General features: G+C 42.0%; 1 protein-coding gene across 1 annotated transcript; it reads right to left on the bottom strand.

Annotated features, from left to right (window-relative positions):
- Positions 1-683: 683 nt before the first annotated feature.
- On the bottom strand, positions 684-16985 carry EED (embryonic ectoderm development). Its single transcript, XM_005029748.6, has 12 exons — positions 16812-16985; positions 13648-13800; positions 9123-9215; positions 8172-8237; positions 7323-7448; positions 7123-7204; positions 5555-5646; positions 4502-4635; positions 3298-3403; positions 2352-2510; positions 1912-1985; positions 684-1014 (listed from the first exon to the last, which is right to left on the bottom strand). The coding sequence occupies exons 1-12, from the start codon at positions 16932-16934 to the stop codon at positions 888-890; spliced, it is 1335 nt and encodes a 444-aa protein (XP_005029805.2). The 5' UTR covers positions 16935-16985; the 3' UTR covers positions 684-887.
- Positions 16986-17720: the final 735 nt, after the last annotated feature.

The raw sequence follows: 17720 nt of genomic DNA, 5'->3' as shown, positions 1-17720 counted from the left end.
TTGTTCATCTTCAATCAATATTCCTCCTCTTCACGTGTACACACAGCTGCATCTAGGACCACTTACACAGAACACAGACTAACACTTCAACTATACATACAGCTTAAGTGTTTCAGCTACAGATTATAACTGTTAATGTTATCTGCTGTCATACTAATTATTCCCCTTTCATTTTTATTAGCTGTACGTATTTTAAACCCATAAGAAATAATATATTCATTTTAGAATCAGTTATTCCTAGACCAAGTAGAGCATTGATGATGGTGTTTGGAAATTCTGACAACATCAATATTTTTAATTGCCTAACCTTGATATAAAGTAATCCCAGTAACCAAACAGACAAAATCCAGAGTACAGCAATGTGAGCCACAAAAAAAAAGTTGGTAGAGTTTTTCCCCAAATCAGTAACAGAAATGGTGAAAAGCACATCCCAGTTTGAGATTATTAAAACTTAAAGTGCAATGAATTTAAGGAGTTCAAAATATTTCTAGTAGCGATTTAACATTTATTTATGCTATATTCCTAAGTGTAGTACTTCCTTTGTCTGGTGCCTGGATAATATTCAGTGGCTTCATTAAGTTTTTAGCATAAAAAGGGATGAATACAGCTACAAGCCAAAAAGGTATTTCATAAGCCATACCTGAAAATTCATTGTGGGAAATAATTAAAATGGACAATTCAGAAAACTTTACAAAAATACTTCTTTTTATTAAAAGCAGCAAAGTTCAAGCAGAACAATACACAGAATGTAAACATCACTAAGTTCAGCTCCAGCCTGCTGAACCTTCGAGGAAGTCTACACTAAATGCGTCTACCACACTAGCGAGTTAACAGACTATATTATAATTTGAAAATATATTTTCTACTTTGAATTAAGAAAAAGTTACTTATCGTAGTCTGTCCCAGCGCCAGATACTGGCATCATCACACACAGCTATAAGGATACTACTGTCCCTGCTAAAACTGGTTTGTCGAATGGCAGCAACACATTTAGGATGAGTAAGAGTCGTACACCTATAAATGAAAGAAAATTATTCAGCTGCAATGTTAAATCTGCACTTGCTACTACAAGTGCTGTTTCACCACCATCTGACTTATGTGACCTAGGAAGAATTTGTAGGGCAACAGGATTGCACCCTCTGTGATGTATTTTGTATTCTGAACCTGGAGATGGGAAAGTAGTGATTTCCTCTTTACCCATTGACATTTCTCATCAATTTTCATGGAAGCATGGACTGAAACCTTATTGAATCACATTATTTACAACTTTGCAATCAATGTTCTTTTCCAATTGTTAGGAATAAAATATGGTAATTGGGTGACTGAAGACTGCAGCATTTGGGGGAATTTTGTATAGGCATTCATATATGTATTTTTACAAACACAAATTAATGCATGTTTGCATGAATATATATTGCAGGTTTGTGTGCATACACACAAAAACACGCAATAAAATCACCTGGCCACACAGGCAAGGAACTGAAAAGCCATATTGTTTTCTTCACATCACACTCATAGCTAACCTTTATATTCTCACTACTTTAGTCCTTTCATCTATTTCTCCTTTGTCACGAGCTACACCCTCCTACCATCTCCTAATTGCTTTGTAAATTTTCCACCTAATTAGTGTGTGAGCTCTTTGAGGAAAACACATTCTTTTACTGTATCTTCACACAGTGCCCTGCACAATTTGATTGGGACCTCTTGGCACTGCTATAATGTAAGTAACAAAATAGTTTAAATAAATGAATAATGTTAACCTTCAGGGACTCAGAACCTTTATTTACCTAGTAGTTAGAATGGAAAGTGGTTACCACTGTTCAAGAATTTCTGTAATTATCAGTAAAGGAAAAAGGGAAGCGCCCCAACTCCCTTTCTCAGCAAAACTACAATTAAACATGAAGTACTCACTTGGCTTTATGAGGATCCTCTATTTCTAAATCCCAAACGTAAAGTTTGCCAACCTGATTGCCCAGAGCAAGCATCTGTGAAAGAAAGCAGAAAACATACAAGTTCTACAATGTTATCTGAAAGAACTGAAAGTCAGAATTTTATGAAGGCTCTTTAGCAAAGTGGTATCCTGGTATCCAAGTATTTGAACATGAATGGCTTAATGAATTTATGGAAGGAATTAGAACTGCTACATAATTTGCCTTCTTTCTCCCATTTTATTACCCCTCTCTGCAGATGGGGTGAGAAGATACCAGTTTCATATAAAGCCACCTGCAGCAGACAAACTCTCTCCTCAAACAGCACATCACATGAGCCAGGACTTTTGTGATACACATAAATACGAAATCACTGAAAAGCTACACACCTTCAGATGCAGCAAGGTCAAAGCTCACACATACCTTTTGCCAGAAATCCATCGAAAACCTCATGTACCATATATCGCACTGGCTGTAATCAAATCTCCCAAGTATGGTCACATTTGACTCACTGGGCTTGATTTTATCTATATCATCTTCCATTTTGCCAGGTTTCCAGCACACAATGGCATTTTCACATGACTAGAAGGGAAATAGTGAACACACACAAAAGTTACCTATATTTACAACTTATATTGTAAAACATTCAGCCTAGTTATAATTAAATCTAACATTTCCTGTCATAGCTTCCCCAACAACACTAAAAAAAATAAAACCAAAAAATCTCACCTCTGCCCTTAGGTCACAGCTAAATAAATCACTAACAATATATCACTGCCCTTTGCTGGGAGCCCACTGCCCTCACAGCTCTGCCAGAAAACCAGATTGCAGGAGCCCTACCTCACCCACTTCAGAAGAAATCAACCACAGGTACTCAAACACACTTTCACAAGCAGCTTAAATTAACCTACATTTGAGGTTTGTTCACCCAGTCCCTTCAACCAACAGGATTGTGCCTGCACCAATTTCTGGCAAAGAGGCAATGACGCTACCGAGTTTAATACCTGCAAGCAAACATTACTAGTGCTATCACACAGATCAAAGTAATTCCATTACATGAACCCTTGTTTCTCCCTTTAGCTGCAGGACACCTGATTTAAGTAGCTGCACAGCCTCTCTCTGGACATTTCATGCAGATCCTGGTTAGTTGGCATCACTGTACTTTTAGCAGATCTAATTCTGCTTTTTAGGTAAAAGTTACTTATCCACACATCCCAACAGTTGACAAAATTCACGATACACTCCATAATATCATTTAACACAGCACAGTGAGTTAACCAACAACCCAAATCCCAGTAAAACTTCTACTGTTTAAGAACCTCAGAATAAGCAAACAGGAGTACGATATCTGAAAAAGCTGCTACTTTACCTTGGAAAGGATTAGATCTCCCAACCATCGTACACAGTCAACATAGTTCCTATGTATGTCTCTCGTAGAAAAGTCAGGAAAGTGAATTTTCTGAGAAATAAAAGGCCTATGGAGAAAATAGCCAAGTGAGGTTCGGGGAAATACAAGTCCAACTTGTAATTGCCAGTTTTAACACATTTCAATGTAAAAAGGACAAGTCTTGTCTTTTTGTTGTTTTAAAAATTTTCTAACAAAGTAGATTTTGTATGTTGTTTTTTTTTTTTTAAATAAAATTGGAACAGTCCGTTTTCATCCTCATTCCTATTGAAACAAATTGTTCCCCAAAATGTTTAACTGTAAAAGACTGTACAGAGACAGTGCTAAGCAAAACCTTCAGATGCTGCACACAGCTCCCATTGCTAAATACCTCAAGAACTGGTTAAATCCCAGTTTTCCTGATGCTTCTTCTGCAACATCTAAATCGTCAAATAGAACAACACACTAAAAAAAAAGCATTTTTTTAAAGCATCATTTAATATTTGGTAACATTACCAAAAAAAGCGAGAGCATTTTCACAGCTAGTCTCATTGCTGAACATGTTCAGTGTGTTTTAGACTCTTCAATTCTCTCAATGGTTTAACTGGAAGTTAAGATTAAAAAATTGATGAACTTCATAAAGGAGGCTTTATCTATCATGTAACTAGTAGTTATGTTTACTTGACAATTTGCTCAGATTTGAGGTCAGATAAGAAAAAGTGATGAAAATTAAAGGTATTACTGCATAAATAGTTTTGTCCCAGCCCCAAAGACAGATAACAGATACAATAATTAGTGATAAATACACAATATGAATCATTTACTATGCTTAATTACAGATTTGATTCCCTCCTAGAAATTTTGAGGCAAAAGGAAGAAAAGCCATTTAAAACAAAATGAAATACAAGCTTTAATTAAGAATGATGATGATAATCCCACATATTTCCTAGTCAAGCAGATAATTAAAAAATAATTAAGATATTTTTAAATAAGTGTCAGAACTTTCAATCCAATAAAATTCTACTGAAGCAAACACCAGGAAGACATCTTCCATGGATATTCAGTATCCCCCACAATCCCCAGGTCACTCACTATCTCCAAGAACTCCCAATTTCTAAAGGAATTAATCTGGGCTGTTGATGAGCATATTTATTTTGCAAAGACAGCCAAGAAGATGAAGACTACGTACCTGTTAGTTTTATTTGGATTGTACTCATAAGACTCTTTGATGGCATTTATCATTCTCTTGGAATTGATTCTCCAGAGTTTTAGAGAGTGATCCATCCCACAGGACATGATTTTTTCACCCAGAAGATCATAATCCTACATATATGAAATAATTTTGAGCACCCCCAGCCTAAGCTGCATTATATCAATTCAGATTTTATTCCATCATTTCCATCAAAACAGCATCTTCTGCGTAGAGAATGCAATAAAACTGCATATTTCAAATAGAAAAAAAATACTAACTTAATCCTGCTCACTGCACAGAAGCATAGTAGCTTACTAACTATAGTTACTCTCCCTCAATGAAAAAGTGGCATATTCAACAGCACTGACAGACAATGAATGAACCTACTGCTCGTGCTCTCCCTCAGTAAATTCCCTAGGTTTCATTTCATGGAGCAACCTTGGCAGAACTCTAGGGCTACTACTTGGGTGATGAGTATTTACAACTCCCAGAGAACACAGCATCAGGTTTCATGTAGGTACACACCTCACCTTTCGGGTCACACAACAGCAAAGGAAACAGTTGTTAATAAGTGTGTTAAAAGTCAAAGATTCTATTCGGTATTTGCCGGGTAGCAGCATCTGCCTCTGCAGCCGCTGGAAAGCAGCATAACTCACCTGAAGTAACTTCTTTCCTTCACTACCATGAAGGTTTATTTGCTGCTTCAGCTTGATAAGACCTCAAGAACTTTAAAAGTGGGACCATAATGAAAATTTATTACTCCTTCTAGCCCCACTGAGCTCTACTTCGTTTGCATCTAGGCTGCACTGAGTGAATTGGCTACTGAAATAGATACAGCAAGTGAACACCTGTCCTGCTTATTGAGAGGTGGCCAGATCAAACCACCAGATTTAAACTTATCTACCCCTTAAACAGCATTGATGCACGTCAGGGTTTTTGTTTTCCAGTAGGTATAGTATGAAAACAGTGCACAGGAGGATAAAGAGTTGCATATTACAGGCTTACTACCCTTTGTAAATCTAAATCACTGCCCCACAGTCTTCCACTTACTGCACTTAACACCTCATCCCTGTGCCCTTCTACTCCTCCAAATATTGCAACCAGCGTGTCTGTCTGGATGTTCCACAGTCTCAATGCATGATCTATAAAGAACAAATAAAATTACATGCTGCTTTTTACATGTACACATGAATAATATATTTCAGCTTCACCACTTTCAATAAAAGGTGTTCAAGTAAACATTTAAAAGGCACTTAATTCTTCTTCAGTTGTTAGAAGCAATGGAACTGCATTAACTAAATTGCCATTAAAACTAAGCTACTGTTTGAGTAATTCTGTAATTGAGAACGCGTGCCCTTCCCCCTCCCCTAGGGATACCTTCAACCAGAATACACTTAGGTCTTTAGGTCTTCTGAAAGAGTCTGATCTTGGACAAGTATGCCTTTATTTAGTCTTATTTCAAAAGCAATTTTGTATTTCAAAAAAGAAAATGTTAATTTTCTTTTAAGTCATTCTTACATCAGCATTCATAAATCTTTTATTTTCCTTTTTTTATTAAAAGAATAAAACAGTTATTCTTTATGAATCACAGACTGTAGGGATGGGAGTTACTGTTTCCATAAACAATACACATTTCAAAGTCAGACTAATCCACTTGTTTAAAGGAAGTTTAAACAATTTCTAATGAAGAACCTCTACTGTATTTCCCATTTGGTACCACAAGTACACTACACTGAATTACAACAATGCCAACTGGAAGGCCACACAGGCCCAGACATTGTCCCCTTTTTCTACTCATCTCTCGGCCAAGCAGTTCTGAGACCCCAGGACTCTCTCACCTCACACCCAATTGTAGGTAGCACCCTGTCCAAGATTACACATTACATTTCACAGCACTACAGCTGATGTCAAAATGGCATCAAAAAGACAATATAAAGCACTCGAGAAATTCAAAAGCACAAACTTGAGGTTCCCAACCCTAATTCTCAATAACACTGAGGTCAAAAGTCCCCTTATGTTACCAGCCCTAGTGTTCCTGAAGGCTTAACTCTTGAGGCAGATCAAGTATCCCCTAACAAAACAGTCAAGATTAGGAAGCTGTGACTGTTTAGACTAGTCGAGCCCATGAGAAACCATACCAAAAAACACTTCTCCCTTCCCTAATATCCTTTTTACACAAAGCCCAATTAAAGTCATAGCTGCTCTCAAGAGGGAATCAAAGTTTTTTGCCTATGAGTACAGTGGTGAATGCCATCTGCAACTTTACAACATTCCCACTAGATGGCAACATGCTTCAACAGTTGAAAACAAACCAACTTCAACAAAGGAAAGAGCAACTCCAATTCTCACATTTCTTCTCTAAAAAAGCAGCACTATTCACAATCCTGTTGCACCACAAGTGGAGTTATTTTTAGTGCAGGCCATGGATTTAAATATGTGCATGATGTACAGCCGTGAAGAGCAAGATTTGCTCTAGACTTCTAAGGTAAACTTGTTCAGTGCCATCAACAAAATTCTCAAAGACTTGAGAGATTTTGGCCATTTTCAAGACCAAAAATCCAATCCAAAGTATCCTGATTTATACAGAAACAAAAGAGGTTGTTGGTTTTTTTCCTCACCTTTGCTTACAGATAAAAGGAGATTTGGATCTCTTGGATGGAATTTCAGTTCATTGATTGCATTTCCATGGCCCACGTAGTGCTGGGATAGAATTCAGAGACCAAGTTATCATTTCCCTTCATGTTTAGACATACTTAGAAGACCTACATTTCATGCCTTACTGAAACACAAGCTATAACCTAAAGTTCTGCACACTCACCTTTATGCACTGCATTGTAATAGGGTTAATTATCCTAATAATACCCCTGGACCCCGCCACAGCAAGAAGAGGATGGCTTGTATTGCTATCGTACGTCCACGCACAGGTATAGAAATTTTCATCTGCCTACAACACCTCGTGTTAAGGAACACAGAAGAACACAGACTTTTGGTTGGTTTTGAGCCAAAGAAACTTTCTTTTAAAAACAATTGACTTTTTAAAAGAAACTTGTTGCTATTTTATTAAAGTGCCAAGGAGTCCATGCTGGTCCAATAACAAAAAGATAAATATTTGATTATACATCTGCAAATATCAGCAACATTGACTTTTCCCCAGATGTTTCCTCACTTCTGTTCTATAACACATAAGGAATACCTCTCTCTTGGCATCACTTTTCAATCCCTTTCTCCAAAACACTGAAATGCTGGGAATAAAAATGAGGATGAATCAAGACCTAACTGACCAACACACGTTATTACTCTGAGCATGAAATATCATTCTTAGGCTTTAAATCCAGTTCCAGTCAAAAGAGAAGCCAAGACCATGGTAAAACAGTGAATGTGAGACACAGCACAAATATTAAGAGTTAGGAAGATTAAACCAACAAAGAATTGTTTTTCAAGTATTTTAACACAGCACGTTCCATGAGCCTGTGTTTCTAATATTATTTCAATAGGAGGGACTCTAGGATGTGGAAAAGAACTAAGACAACTTGGACCTAACATGAGGAATGTGCCACATGAGCGAAGTATGAAATCACAGACAAAACCTTTGTGTTATTTTTCCTACAAAGCCTCTTAATCTGATAAAGAGGAACCAAACTAGTGCCTTTTTAACTTAAAAGGATACGTCAGCATCCACGTAGGACTGCAACAGACGGATTTCTCCTTGGGAATGACATTCATATAAGGTAACCTGTTAGAAAAAAAAAAAAAAAAAAAAAGAGAGAAATTGATGCTTTCTTGTGGTATTTCAAGAGCAAATCATGTGCACTCGTATATTAACTTCCTTACTGAGAGAGGTAGAGTGTTTTTATGGCTTAGCTCTCATCTATTACCTGTTCGTTCCTCACAGGTGGGAATGGTTTGATACAAGATGCTCACAGCAGTTTCAGTTTAACACCACTCCCAGATACTTCTTGACTTGTCTCAGTAAGGTTAAGCTCTCTTTGTAACTCGTTACACTGCAACCACGTCCAACCTCAGGCAGTCTTTTTACAGGAGTATTTGATACACAGCTTAATCTTAGTTTAGCACTTTTGGTAACTATCAGGTGGAAGAAGGCAGGAAATGAAAGGCTTCTTGTTTATGCACAACACTTCCATAGAACACACTTCAGGAGTTATTTTCAAGACTGAAATGACAGATCCTTCTCCATAAAAAGCCCATAAAGATGCTCCCCACAGGCCATTAATTTAGCTACTGAGCTACCTGGCATCCTCACAGACACTTCTCATCCCATTTTAGAGTATGCAACTGTTTGGAAACAGTAACACATACAAAGAGTAATTTTAGTGACAAGATACATTTATGCACCTGTCTTCCTTCCTCCCTGTTTACCTTGCCAGAAGAATTTCCATTACCACACAGAGGCTCACTCCCAAATAGCTAGAGCATGACCTCACACAACAAGTCAGAGGCTGCACCTCTCCCAGATAACAGACGCTACGTACCTCAGAAGCAAAGCTTGCTATGCGAAGGATCTTGTGTCAGTGCTAAACACAGGTAAAGGGTTTGGTTGAAACCAGGAAAGCAAACAAAAGCACACGGAAGGGCTTATGGTTAAGAACAGATTACTCACTCTGTTGCTGCCCACAGTGGCAAAAACGAGAGGATCACCTTCTTTACTGTGCCAGTTAAACTGGACTCCAAACAAAGGCTGACCATGGTCCTCCTGTAGATGCAAAGTAAGATTAGAGACAAAATAAATAAAACCCACAGACACATTATTTTCATGAAACTCAGCTGTGGTGGTAAACAGTTTAATTGTTATGTTTTCCTCCAACTACTAGCTTTGTATCCAGGATAATTTCAGATAGCAAACAGTTAAAAAGAACAGTTTTGTAGTGTCACATTTTTACTGAGCTCTCTTATGGGAGGCTAAAGAAATACTTCTCCTCTGTCTGCCCCCAAAGAAACGTTTTAAACAGTGAAGGGAAATAAGTGTTGTCTCACAGTTACGGCCAGAAGTTGCCAGAACTCCTGAGTTACATTTGCAGCTCTACTTTTTGTTTTGCCACTACCAACAAGGAAAGCTCTGCATCTAAGGCCAGGTCTATGTGCATTTTATATTACTTTCACACACGGATTTACAACTTCACAGAGGAGACCTACAAGGACTAAGAAGAATAATGCTGGTGTAACAGTGGAGAAGGGTTACATTTAGCTATTACAGCACAGTTAAGTCTCGCAGCTTTCTCACAGATTCGACGAACTAACTCCAGCATGTCACAAAGCTGCTGTAAAGTTCACGTCTACAAAGTGTTTTCAGATCTCCTTCAAGAACAGTCACCAGAAGAATTGAAGACTTATTTTTAAAGAGCTTACATCAGTTTAAGAGAAGAAAAAAAGCAGATATGTTTATAAATCGCGATGAATATGGTGGTGCTTGTTATTAATTGATAACAGTATTTTGGCCTGTCCTGACAGGATGTTTTCAGAAAGAATAATGTTCATTAGAGTGCCTCCCCACAGGGGACTGTCTGGGACAGTAAAGGCAGGAAGGAAGTGTCTCATGATGGCTGTTAAGCAGCCTTCAAATGGTAGGGCTTCAGAGAAATATTAGCCCTGGCAGCTCTGACCTATGCAAGAACCAAAGAATGAATTTGAGGAGGGGGTGGGGAGTTCAACGCTTCTCAGAAAGAAGCTTACTAAGAAGTAAGGAGGGCCAGAAGAATTTAAAGTAGGCAGTATTTACTGAGAAAGGCAGCATCTGTTATTACCTCGACAGGCAAAGCTAGAAAGAGACAGAAGAAAACCTCTGAGTGAAGGCCCTCCTGCATGTCTTAAAGAAAGGCTGTAATTTTCAAAGCTGAATACAGATTAAGAAGAATTGTTCACGGTTCAACTCAAAGTACTACCCATCATAATATGAAAGGCCAAACTAGTGTGTTTGTGGGATGGAAGAACAGGGGAAAAGCAGCAAGGTCATTAGTGACCCCAGGACAGAAGAAAAAAGCAGGTATTTGGCACTAATAAAGCATTACAGCTTAATTAGAGATGTAGAATGAGGAAAGAACTGGGGTATCTATATGAAGAAGTTCTACTTTCCTTGTCTAACCTACCATCATCCTCACTGGTCAGAGAGAGTACACACTGTTTTGATAATATTTATCTGCTCTAATCTTTGTTCCAGCTGCTAACGATGAGCCAGGTTTTTAACAAATTACCCTGTTAGGTGCTGCACATTCTGGTTATCATGAGACAACCAGACAGAAGGGTTTGACCTATGTGCTGGTTCAAGAGAGGAATTGAGAAATGCCATCTTGACCCCGATATAAATAAAGGGCACAAAACCCAAAGTACTCAGGTTCTTCGTGCACCAGACAGAAGGCGCAGAAACAAACAGACCTCCAGCTGCTACAAAAGCAGATAATCAGTGGTTAGTTCTGCCCTTACTCACCCAACGCCAACGCAGGTTCAGGCAGGCAAAGTAAGCCTAGAGCTGCCTTTAGACAGAACGCAGGGAAATAACCACCAGGCCAACGCAGCCAAAAATAACCACCTGCAACTACACGAGCACGTTGTCCAGCGCTGGCACCACGGTGCTAGTGAGGCACCAAGGGACCACACGCGCACTCCCAGTTCCCTCAAGTGGAAGCAAACCTTCCTGGCAGTGGTTTGAGTTAGCTTTCCCTACCAAGGTAACAAACCAGGACCCTGTGTGTGGCTGGTTCCTGATTCCCAGCTCAGGGGACAGCGAGTAGAGGCTGAGAGACATCAACCTGCTAACAGCTACTGAGGCACACCCCAAACAAGAGCAAAGGGTCGGGGCAGATGATGGCATTGTTCTGAAGGGAGCACATCAAAGCAGAATTCTTTGCTGGAAGATCTATAAAAAAAACTACACATAGATGTATGTGAGGATATCCTTCTGCTCGCTGTGTATTCTCATTTATAAACTACATTTCCACTCAGAGAGCAAAGTTGGTTTTTTTTCAGGACGTACCACAGTAACTCAGTACTGTAAAAAGCAATAAAAATAAAACACTTTCTGATTTCCTGTCATTTTCCAAGTTATATATTTGTTTTCCTGATGCTTAAATTTCAGCCAAAATAACTTTCACACTAGTGTTTAAAAAAGCATATTTAGCCAGCAGTGTGTTTTTCAGGCTGAATCATAACCATTTAACATTCAAAGCAGCGGGCAACGGTCATGTTTTCCTAGGGGGGGGGGGGGGGAAGAGGAAAAAATAAGAGTAGGAAATTGAAAAAAGCAAACAAACCATAAATTGTACACCTCTAAAGAACATTACAATAAATTTCCATGTCTTTAAGTCATGTTGACTCCTCATTAATTTCAGCACATACATCTTACAGCATAGTTCAAAGGCAGAATGGGATATATATATGACGTGATATCCCAAGAGCCATGTATTTCTGAACCCATATACAACATCCAATCGCTACATTTTATCTTCACAGTATTTCCAAGATTAGTACGGAGGAACAGGGAAAAGAAAAGAAGAGAGACTTCCCCAAAAATAAAGTAAAAAAGACTGACCAAATTTGGCTGCTACCTGGTCTTTAAACCAGTTCAAAGAGAAATGGGAAGACATAAAAAATATCCTGCTTAGAGTGAATGCAGCATTTCAGCTACGTTTGATTCCACTTGCACAGGAAGCTGGGGATTGCTTAACCACGTGGGGTGGTCCTTTGGGTCACCCCAGAGCAGGGAGGAGGGGATGCTCTGTTTTGCCAAAAGAACTCGGTAAATACTAACCACTTTGGGATATCTGGTCCATGGAAAGAAAACAAATACGCTCAGCAGAACTCAAAACTTGCTAAATGTCTGGGTGCTGGACGGCCCACGCCAGTGGCTGAAGCAAGACTTTAAGCCACAGAAAGCACCGTCTGCGGGGGCGATGCCTGTGAATCACAGGAGCAGCTGCCTACCTAGGTCAAAGTGAAAGAACTACTCTTCCTCCGCTGCCCTGAAAGGGAAAACGTGGTTTTTGAAGCATAAAAGTTAAGACTGACTTGCTTCCCAGACACTTTTGTCAGCTTAATGTCGTACCAGAACTTCTCCAGTGGCAAAGCTCATTTAGGAGGTTTCCACGCTCCAAACGTCTCAGCCCCTCCTGCTCAGCTACCCAGTTATTTCCGTGAGGCAGTCTGAAACCTAAGTTCAGAAACAGCGTCCTCAGCAAAGCTCAACAGTTGTTGAGAATGTGGGAGAGTGATAAACCTCCTACAGGAATTCTGCAGAAAACACAGATGCTTTACGTGAACTTCTTGTTAGCCAAATATAAGGTTGAACAGAACTCCCATCTTCTTCCAGGTCTAACTTCCCTTTATTTCAAAGTTTTAGAAAAACTGGATCAGACAGTGTATAACACAGATATCCCCCACAAGGCTGGGGAAGGAAAGGACACCCTGACAGCGCACAAGAATCCAAATGAAAACAATCGATTCAGTTCACCATAGTCTGTGACCAGTGCAGAAGAAAATACCCTAAAACACATGAACGAGGAGTAAAGATCATGAATCCCTGTCCCTTAATGCCTCTAGATTATGTGGGAATAGAAATGTGAGCAGGTGTGACCACACAGCCACAACACTCCTGCTAAATTAACCACAGCACACAGCAGATCTTTTATGTCAATTCCCTGATGACAGAAAGAAATTATATCAAAAGTGTGAGAAGAATGCTGAAATTTAAGACAAATGTCATAATTTATTTTTTTAAGAATGTTTTAATTTCTTTTTAAAATACATTTCATCAGGTAGAAAACTCTGCATGAATTCTGTGCTCTGCATCAAGTTGTCACATTTTGCTTGATATCAACGTGTTTATCCAGCATCTTAACTCAATAACTACAGCTTTGATGAAATAATTATAAAATATCATGTATAAGTCTTTGCAAAAACATAAAAAATTGGATTAATTGCAGCATTACCTACTGATTCCTATTTCCCAGTATTCTTTTTATTCAGAACTTTGGGTATTCCAAATAAGGAAGGTACTTTCATCAGATAAGCATGGAACATAGATATTTTGAAATAGTCTCTGCTCTGTGTGTAATTATTTTGATGCTGTCACATAGTTTGTGTCACTGCCAGCAAACGGTACCAGCATCCCCACGCTGAAGCTTACAAACACCTACCTTTAGGCTATTTACACATTTGAAGGAGTATTTGCACTTCTTTGACTTCCATTTTCCTTTCCCCCAGCTTTTTCTTCCCGGGGCGTTAGGAGTGTTTGTCGGGGTGTCTGGGCGCTCCGTGTTAGTACCACTTTCGATGCTAACAGCATCATCCTGAAAACATTCAAATTATACAGACTATAATGAGGGCTTCTTATTTATTTATTCATTTAGATTCACGTACTTAAATCCATCACTAACGTAATGGCATTTCTCTCCAGATACGGAGCGTGAGTCACCCGAGGGCTGATCCAAAAGGGACATTCATGCACTGTGATCTAGTGAAGCTTCCTTGGAATACAGGAAACTGCCCTTAGGAAAGGTCTCAAGATACAGTGGTTGGTTTCCCTGGAAAGCATCTCTGACGTAGATGGAATAAGTGCTTCTGAAGTAAGGAATGAAGAGGGTGTTTGTGGAAAAACATTAGGTTATGCCACGTCAGGAATTTAGCCCTTCTGGGAGATTTCTGGCCACCCTCGGCAGCTACAAAAAGCACAGCCCCGCAGTAACACACTTCTGCAGTAAGTCAGCACCGCCACTAGAAGAGGAAGTCTAACCCCTCCCTCCTGCTCTTTTCTACAGATTCCTGCTTCAACTTAAAGCTACATTAAAAAAAAAAAAAAAAAAAAAAGGCATCACAACAATAGTTTCCTGTCTGATTCAACCGGCCCCTCCAACCATCAGCAGGCAGAGCCAAGGTAAGAAGGGGGAAAGCTGAAATAAGGGGTGGGCAAAACCACCCTTAAAGTTACTTGGGAGTTTTAGATCAATTTGGGACAATTAACAGAAAACATGGTTTGCCCTGGCAGCCAAAAGGGGCCTATCATATCCTGGGGTGCAGCAAGCATGGAGCTGGGACAGGGGAGGGTCAGGCTGGGTATTAGGGAAAGGGTCTGCACCCAGAAGGAGGTTGGGCACTGGGACAGGCTGCCCAGGGCAGTGGTCATGGCACTGAGCTGCTGGAGTTCAAGAAGTGTTTGGACAGCGCTCTCAGACACAGGGTCTGATTTTGGGGTGGTGCTATATGGAGCCAGGAGTTGGACTCCATGATCCTTGTGTGCCCCTTCCAACTCGAGCTATCCTGTGATTTTACAATTCCACGTACAGCCCAACTGCAGGACATCACTCACAAACACTTCCCCATTCCCTGCATCACCCATTTCCGCACATTCCACCTGCACCACAACCACAACAAGCAGTCCCTGCAGGTCCACACGAGAAACTTCATCTTGTTCAAACAACAACCACTTTTCTTTGTTTCCCCCTTGGCAAGTTAGCCTGGTCATCTTCCACCAGAAATTTGGGAGAAAACATCTCAAATGAAGCCATATGATGAGTACAGCTGAGCTTGGGGAGACAGACGCAGCCTTCCACTGGAAGATGCTCAGTGTAACACCAAGCTGCACCAAGAACTCCACTAGGAATGTGGAAGAAGGGCAGCTGTAAACATTAGCACATCGATCCCCACCAAACATTTATGCTCTGTCCCAGTTTCACACCTGTACCATCAGCCAGAAGAGGCACAGACGTACGGGTCTTTGGTTGCCCAACAACTTTGAAAACCAGGACATCAACAGGAGGAAAAGGAAGGAAGACAACACACCGTGAAGGCGGTAAGGGAACTGCCCAAGCCTGGAGCCAAGCCTCTCCCAACAAGCATAGTTGGGTCTTCCAATTTCTTCTCTTATACCCTAAGAAACTTCTGAGCTGTCCAAACTCTGGTCTCCCCAGAGTACTCACTAGCAAGAGCCACAGCACTTCACAGAACCTGTAACTACATCAGCAATGAGCTTGCCTTTGGGATGCCTATGGAACAAAAAGGCAGATTTCCTCTGAATCAGTTATGTTATGACAAATGTGAGCAGAATCCAGACCTCTCTGGACTAGTGGGATTCAGTAACAAACCCTCGGAAACAGACTGCTTTCCCTTTTGAGACTGGCCACATCTTCAGTACCCACACAGCCCACATGCTAACCTACAACAAATGCTAACGCAAGCCCGAAATCTGGCATCATGCCTCACTCAGATTCACAAACGCATGTGTCTGCAGGGCAAACAGATGTTTGCAGGTCTGCACAACCAGCTGCCAGATGGTGATGAGCACCTAAAGAGGCTCAGCAGCAGCAGGACACAGCACCTCGGAACTGTTCCCCCACGAACAGCACTTCCACAGGGTACTGGGGACGTGGCGTAGATCCCTCACTTTCTGGATAAATGATCTAGCCAAGGGAAGGGTTGTGCAGGGATAACACCAGAGTAACTCCCCCACTTCAGCAACTGTGTGAGTGCTAAATACCTGAGATTGCTTTTTGGGTACAGAGCTATTCTGTACCAACCTAGCTCCTTCAAGTCCTGAGCACTGGATTTTAGCACAGCTTAGAACCCTAGAATCATTAAGGTTCAAAAAGACCATCAAGCTCATCAGCTCCAACCATCTGCCTACTACCAATGTCACCCACTAAACCCTGTCCTCAAGCACCACATCCAACCTTTCCTTGAACACCCCCAGGGATGGTGACACCACCACCTCCCTGGGCAACACATCCCAGTGCCTGACTGCTCTTTCTGAGAAGAAATGTCACAAAGAAAAGCTTGGAGCTCACATCCTCACCCCTCACAGCTGCCTTCTGCTGCCAGCGCCTGAGCACTATCCCCTACTCCTCCTCCACCGCGGGGCCGCACGCGTACACTTACACCAACTTTTACTCTACAACGTGGTCGTGAAGCCGAACGACACGGGGAGAAAGACCACAGGCTCTTTTTGCTGTTTCACGTGTAAAAACACAAATTAAAAGCGACATTTTAACGCAGCTCCTGAGCACCACTCGGGGCCTGAGCCCACTTTGGTCGGGGCCGGAGCCCACCGTGGGCCCCCAGTTCCCCCTCACCCACGTGGAGGCAAAGCAGGGGCGCTCCCTCAGCCCCACAGGGCTCCCCACAGCCGGGGATCCCCCTCAACAGCCCCCACAGGGGATCCCCGACCCCCTGAGGGCCCGGCCGGGGGGTCCGAGGCCGGGGCCCTGCCTCAGGAACGATCGCGGCGCTGCCCCCTCAGAGCGGGGCCGGGCCTGGCCGCGGCCCCTTCGCCTCAACCCCAGCGCTTAGTTCCCAGCTCGGAGCTCACGTTCTCGTCTCCGGACAGGTCCCCGGGGTTGCTGTTCTCGTCGCTGCTCAGCTTCTGCTTCTTGGCCGGCATCTCGGGCCCGACTCCCGCCGCCGCCGCCGGGGCTTCTCCCCGCTCAGACATCTTCCCCGCCCCCGCCGCGCTGCCGTAAAGCGCGCCCGGGGAAGGTCGGCGGGACGCTGCCGTAAAGCAGCGCCGCGCCCGGCTCCGTAGGGAAAGCCGGGGCGGGTGCCACACTGCCGTAAAAGGGCCTTTCCCGCGCGGCGCTGAGGGGATGGGGGAGTTGGTGGAGGTCGGGGTTAAATAAAGGCGGTTTTAACTGTACAGAGGCGTGCTGGTGTTTTATATTGTTGCTTGTCAGATGGTGTAAGTGGGCTGTGAGGCCCCGTGGCAAGCTTGGCTGTCTGAGTGTGTGTGTGAGTGTGTTTGTGTGTGAGGTGTTCTCCTACAGTCCCTCTGTCACACAATCCCAGAATCATCAGGGTTGGAAAAGCCCTCCAAGATCATCTGGTCCAACCAGCCCCCTACCACCAATATCACCCACTAAACCATGTCCCTAAACACCACATCCAGCTTTTCCTTGAACACCCCCAGGGATGGTGACCCCACCATCTCCCCGGGGCAACCTGTCCCAATGTCTGACTGCTCTTTCTGAGCAGAAATGTCTCCTCATTTCCAACCTGAACCTCCCCTGATGCAACTTGAGGCCATTTCCTCTGGTCCTATCACTGATTACCTATAAGCAGAGGAGCCCAGCTCCCCACACCTTATTTTCAGGCAGTTGCAGAAAGCAATGTTGTCTGCCCTGAGCCTCCTCTTCTCCAGACCAAACACCCCCAGTTCCCTCAGCCGCTCCTCACAGGACTTGTGTGCCAAGTCAGCGATCCCTCTGTCCATCCTTGTGCTGCC

Source organism: Anas platyrhynchos, chromosome 1 (genome assembly GCF_047663525.1).
Source record: "Anas platyrhynchos isolate ZD024472 breed Pekin duck chromosome 1, IASCAAS_PekinDuck_T2T, whole genome shotgun sequence".
In the NCBI taxonomy this organism is placed as follows: domain Eukaryota; kingdom Metazoa; phylum Chordata; class Aves; order Anseriformes; family Anatidae; genus Anas; species Anas platyrhynchos.
Note: the sequence above shows the minus strand (reverse complement) of the source record. Positions and strands in the feature narration are given on the sequence as shown.

Coding starts and splice junctions, on each gene's coding strand:
- EED (XM_005029748.6), bottom strand. CDS start 16,934: ATGTCTGAGCGGGGAGAAGCCCCGGCGGCGGCGGCGGGAGTCGGGCCC. Junction 4,636..5,554: donor GGGATGAGGTGTTAAGTGCA/GTAAGTGGAAGA, acceptor TCATATATGTAG/GATTATGATCTTCTGGGTGA. Junction 2,511..3,297: donor GAGATCTAATCCTTTCCAAG/GTAAAGTAGCAG, acceptor TTTCCCTTCTAG/TCATGTGAAAATGCCATTGT.